This window comes from Mustela lutreola, chromosome 14 (genome assembly GCF_030435805.1).
Source record: "Mustela lutreola isolate mMusLut2 chromosome 14, mMusLut2.pri, whole genome shotgun sequence".
Classification (NCBI taxonomy): domain Eukaryota; kingdom Metazoa; phylum Chordata; class Mammalia; order Carnivora; family Mustelidae; genus Mustela; species Mustela lutreola.
The window spans coordinates 72,547,403-72,552,727 of record NC_081303.1 but is presented as its reverse complement, the minus strand read 5'-3'; the positions used below and the strand labels follow the sequence as shown (position 1 = coordinate 72,552,727).

Genomic DNA, 5,325 nt, shown 5'->3' with positions numbered 1-5,325 from the left:
TCTTCAGAGCTCCCCTCTACCTGCCAGATGGGATGCTGGCTTATTCTTGAATCGCTTAATAAAACCAATTGTATCTCCAAATTTACCCATTTGCTTTTGTTTTTTTAACATAAGCAGTGAGAAGTCAGAGATGTGAATGAGCTGCGCTGGGAATGAGAAGGGGAAGGAAATGCATGGGTGATGTCACATGGGCAGGAGGGACAGAGTGGCAACAGGGTCTAGGGTTGGGGAGCTGTGTGTTTTCATGGGTTACTGTCCGAATGGGAAGAAAATGTAGGAGAGCTAGGATCAGTTTCCATGCCACACAGGACTCCTTATGTAGTATCTGAATGAGGGGACAGGGAGAAGAACGGAAGCTGGTGACAGGGAGAAGCTGGAAGCCAGAGAGGGGCATCGGACCAGGAGGGGAACTGAGAGTCTGAGTAGGTGTACAGGGTTGAGGGAGGAGCACATTTGCATTTTAGCAGAGACTCAGGGAAGGCTTGTGTGTGGAGAAGGAAGTCAGAAGAGAGGGGCTGTGTGTGGGGTAGGTTTGTTAGAAAAGAGGTCAAAGACCGGCTTTGTAAGAGAAAGAAAGCATCTGCGAATACTAATGCTGTTCCTACAACTTGTGCTGTTGGTGGTTCTCCTCCCAGATGGTGACAGTGAAGATGGTGAGAACTCTGGCCCTGCCCAGTGGGTACATGTGTGTGTGTGTGTGTGTGTGTATGTGTATATCTGTTTATGTATCTGTATCTGTTTATGTGTGTCTGTGTGCGTTTCTGCCAGTCTGCAGTCTGTGTGTTTGTGATGTGTGTACATGCGTTCATGTTCATTTGAGTATGTGTATAGGTATGTGTGGATAGGAGTCTTCTGCATCTCTTTGCATTTCTGTGTGTGTACATGTGTTGGTGTGTGTCTGCATGTCTCTGTTTGTATATGTACATACATGTGTATATATGTGTACATCTCTGTGTGTGTCTATATGTGAGCATTTGTGTCTCTGAGTGTGTGCATTCATGGTGTGAGTTCCCCAACTCATAATAGGGGAGGGAGACTGTCAGCCTGGCTCCTCCCTGAAAATTCCTGACCCTGAGGACCTGTGCTCTTCTAAAGGCTGGGTATGAAGCTTGAATGTCTGGGGAAGCACATGTCTCCTGAGATAACTACTGTTTCTCTGTCCTTCAGATTTTGGTTCCCCTCCCTGGCACCTCTCTCCTTCCCAATGCTCTCCACTGCAGAGTTTATCTGGCCTTTTCCCACAGACTTCCAGGAGCCAGTCTCCTTCCGAATCATCCTGACCACATCCTTTTACAACTCCTCCTGGACACAAAATCAAGGCTCAGCTTGGCTGGATGATTTGCAGACTCATGGATGGGACAATAAGACTGGCGCTTTCATTTACCTGCAGCCTTGGTCTAAAGGCAACTTCAGCAATGAAGAGCTGACGGAAGTAGAAAAGTTATTCTACACATACTCCATTAGATCTCCTTCAGCATATCATAACCACATCAGCCAATGGCAGCTTGAATGTAAGTTCATTTCCCTCTGGGTTGGGCTGCACGTGGCAAGTGTGTGTGTCTCATTGAGCTCCTTCTTTCTCTAGGAAATGAACTTCACTGGCTTTTGAACTTCACCTCTCTCTATCTGAAAGTGAATCACACGAATTTGGGCAGGGGTAGAGGCCAGACCCTGATTCTTGAGAAGCTTCACGTTTTCTTCAGCTTCCCACTCCTCTCATTGACCACAGGTCATGCTCTCCATCGCTCACTTGTGTCTCCCTTGACCACCTCTTTCCCTGGCTTCCAGCCAAGCACCCTTGCTCCCTCACTTGTGACTGACTTTGAACTGTGCTTTCTGTCCATTCTATCCCAGCAGTGATGTCTATGTGTTCCCTATACCCCAGTGCACTCCCTTCACCCTAGATTGTTTTTACCCCAGCTCTCCCACTGAGTCCTTCCCTATTCTCTTTCCACACCCTTCATGTCTCTCCTCCAACATTTGCTCCTTCCTCAGTCATTCACCATTGCCTCCACCTCCTGCGACCACCACTTCCCTTTAGTCTGAGCCTCCCCTCAAGTCAAACTTTCCTCCATTGCTCCAGTTCCCAACTTCACCCTTCCGCTTCTAGCATCCTTGACTTGCATTCATCTCATTTCCTTTCCTTCACTCCCCCTACTATAATTCAGTCTCTCTTCCCCAGATCCCTTCCAGGTTCAGCTGCTGTTAGGCTGTGATTCCCACTTTGGAGAAGCATCAGTAGGCTTCATGCGGATTGCTTATCAAGGATCAGATCTCATGAGTTTCCAGAACACATCATGGTGGCCATCTCCAAAGGGAGGAAGTAGGGCTCAGCAAGTCTGTACAGTATTCAATCAGTACCATGTTTTCAATGAAATAGTATACAAACTCCTCACTGAGTCTTGCCCCCAGTTCCTGTTGGGTCTTCTTGAAGCAGGGAAGGCGTATCTTCAGCGACAAGGTCAGTCCTGCTCTCTTCCTCTATGAATCCTCTACTCTGCACTCATGGTTTATAACATTCCATCTAATTCAAGGTAAGAAAGAGTCAAGAGGGAGTGGGGATGATGGTTACAGGTTTCTAGATGTGGAAAGATGTCTATATAAAATGATGTGAAGATCTACCCTCTCAGTCTGCAATTATCTGTCCTGTGTCTGCAGTGAGGCCAGAAGCCTGGCTGTCCACTGGCCCCAGTCCGGGTCCTGGCCGTCTCCTGCTGGTATGCCACATCTCTGGATTCTACCCAAAGCCTGTGTGGGTGATGTGGATGCGTGGTGAGCAGGAACAACAAGGCACCCAGCGAGGTGATGTTCTGCCCCATGTTGATGGGACGTGGTATCTTCAGGTGTCTTTGGATGTGAAAGCCAGGGAGGCTGCTGGCCTGTCATGCTTGGTGAGACACAGTAGTCTAGGAGGCCAGGACATCATCCTCTACTGGGGTGAGAAAGAGCTGGGGCCCAGCTGGGAAAGAGGGTGGGTGCATCTCCAGCAGAGCAGGAGAACCAGATGAAAAATTGGGGTTGCTAGAACAAAAGTGACTAAAAAAAAATGGCAATCCAAGGAAGGAAGAACTGGGAGTTCAGTCCTACAGATATGGGAGGATGCATCAATCTGGGTGAAGGGTCCATCTCTGAGGAGGGATGGGAGAAGTGAAAATGGGAAGGGGAGTGGGTGAGGCAGAGGATGACCAGAGCAAGGAGGACCAGGAAGGTGCAGTTCAACTCAGGGTAGATGGGAAGTGACACCCTCTGTACACCAAACCCACAGAGAAGCCCCATTCCATGGGCTTGGTCTTCCTGGTGGTGATAGTGCCCCTGGTGCTTCTGGCTGGTCTGACGTTGTGGCTCTGGAAGTGCTGGTAAGTCTCTGGAGCCACCTTCCTGTCTTTCCCATGTGTGTCCCACCTTTTAGTCTGTCCTCAGCCCTCCTGCTCCCAGTGCCCTTCTCCCCTGCAGTCCTCACCTCCCCCTGCTGCAGAATGACTCTTCCTCTGTTGCTCCCAGGAAAACACACTGGAGACATCAGTGCACTGACCTCCCTTCTGAACAAGATCCCAGCAGCCCAGGCTCCAGTACTTACCTAAACCCAACTCGGTGGTGAAGTCCTTACAACTCTCTGGGCGCAAGTTTGACTTTTAATTGTGCTTAATGATCAGTTGTCAATATAAGCTCAGTGTAATTCAGTGGGGTTTGTTGTTATGATTGGTTCTGGAACTTAACTCTCAAATTTAACTCAGTGTAAATGAAGTCCCAGCACCTCCATGGGTGACAGACATCAGATGTCACTTCTTCCAAAGAGCCCTCCCTTACTCAGAAGTGGACGCTGTCTATGTAGTGAGAATTCCCACCACCTTTCCCTGTACTTTGACAGTCCTATTCCCCATCCCTGGTGCCTGCTTTCCCCAGTTAGGACAGTTTTCCTTCTAACTTTTAGGATCCTTGAGAGCAAAGTCTATATGTTCTTCATATTTGTATACTTGGGAAGGTGTCTCACCTGTATGGGAAATATCCTCAATAAAAACCCGTGTTGAATCTATGCTAAATCCATAGGTTCTTCTTCTCCTCCTCATCCATCTCCTCCTCCTCCTCCTCTTCCTCCTCCTCCTTCTTCTCCCAGACATGCTTGTAGTTGTTGAGATGTTTGCTGCTCTTCTTGTTAAAAGTCTTGTCACCTGGCCAAGGGAGTGCACAGTTTCCCTGTTCTGGTGACATCTCTGGTCTCCTAAGTAGAAACACGTTTTCTGTAAAGATTTGTATTATTTAACTACAAAAACCTATTGGATGAATCTGTTGCTCCAAGTATTCTAGTTTAAACAGAAATGCAGGATTCAGTTTTTTTGTTTTGTTTTGTTTTGTTTTTATGTTTGCCAGTCTCTGAGCAGCAGCAACAGAACTGTCACCCTGGGGCTTTTTAAAATATAAGGTCTTGGCCTCAGCTGACTTCCTGAATCACAACTTGCATTTTAGCAAAATCAGCAGGGAGATTCACAGGTGCATAAATGTGATGTCTGAGAGGTAGCCGTGCCGTGTCTGTGAGTCCCTGAAGGGAGAGAGATGTTCCAGGAAAGAGAATGGGGGTGTTGTGGTCAGGAATAAATGGAGACCCAGCAGAGACCAGGCATACAGTGCCTCCTGACATTCATGGTTGCTGTTTACAGCTTCTAGGACTCTGAGTCAGAGATAGTGAGCCATTGATCCTGGGGGCAAAGCAGGGTTCAAGTTCTGGGGGTCTTTCATGACTCTTGTCACTTGTTTCATGTGTGTTTCTATTTAAAGACAGGTTCTTGGGGTGCGTGGGTGGCTCAGTCAGTTAAGCTGCTGCCTTTGGCTCTGGTATTACTCTCAAGGTCCTGGGACTGAGCTGCAGTCCAGCTCCCTGCTCAGCAGGGAGTCAGCTTCTCCCTGTCCCTCTGCCCCTCCCTCTGTTTGAGTTCTCTCTATCTCTGCCTCCTTCTCTTTCAAATAAATAAATAAAATCTTAAAAAAAAGTAAAGACAGCGGGGCACGTGGGTGGCTCGGCCAGTTGAGCATCTGTCTTCAGCTCCGGTCATGATCCTGGGGTCCTTCTTCTCCGTCTTCCAATCCCCCTGCTTGTGTTCCCTCTGTCGCTGTGTCAAATAATAAATAAAATCTTAAAAAAAGAAAAAAAAAAGTAAAGACAGCTTCTTTAATATATATGTATTTGTAAATAATTTTTTGTATGGAGTATTTCCCCACAATAAAACACCAGCTCAGAAGTGTGTAAATTTCCCAGCTTGGGTACTGTGATCACCAGGGTCTTTGGCTTTCAGTCTCGTGGCTATGCTGCCCAAGACAGTTTGAGAAACT

At 47.5% G+C, this 5,325-nt stretch overlaps 1 protein-coding gene across 2 annotated transcripts; it reads left to right on the top strand.

Annotated features, from left to right (window-relative positions):
- The first annotated feature begins 203 nt into the window (after positions 1-203).
- On the top strand, positions 204-4,033 carry LOC131814879 (T-cell surface glycoprotein CD1a-like). 2 transcript variants are annotated; one of them, XM_059146328.1, is made up of 6 exons: positions 204-653; positions 1,245-1,511; positions 2,183-2,461; positions 2,659-2,802; positions 3,266-3,356; positions 3,502-4,033. In XM_059146328.1, the coding sequence occupies exons 1-6, from the start codon at positions 593-595 to the stop codon at positions 3,596-3,598; spliced, it is 939 nt and encodes a 312-aa protein (XP_059002311.1). In that variant the 5' UTR covers positions 204-592; the 3' UTR covers positions 3,599-4,033. The 2 variants fall into 2 exon arrangements, with proteins under 2 accessions (XP_059002311.1, XP_059002310.1); XM_059146327.1 differs by having other exon boundaries at positions 207-653; positions 2,659-2,937.
- Positions 4,034-5,325: the final 1,292 nt, after the last annotated feature.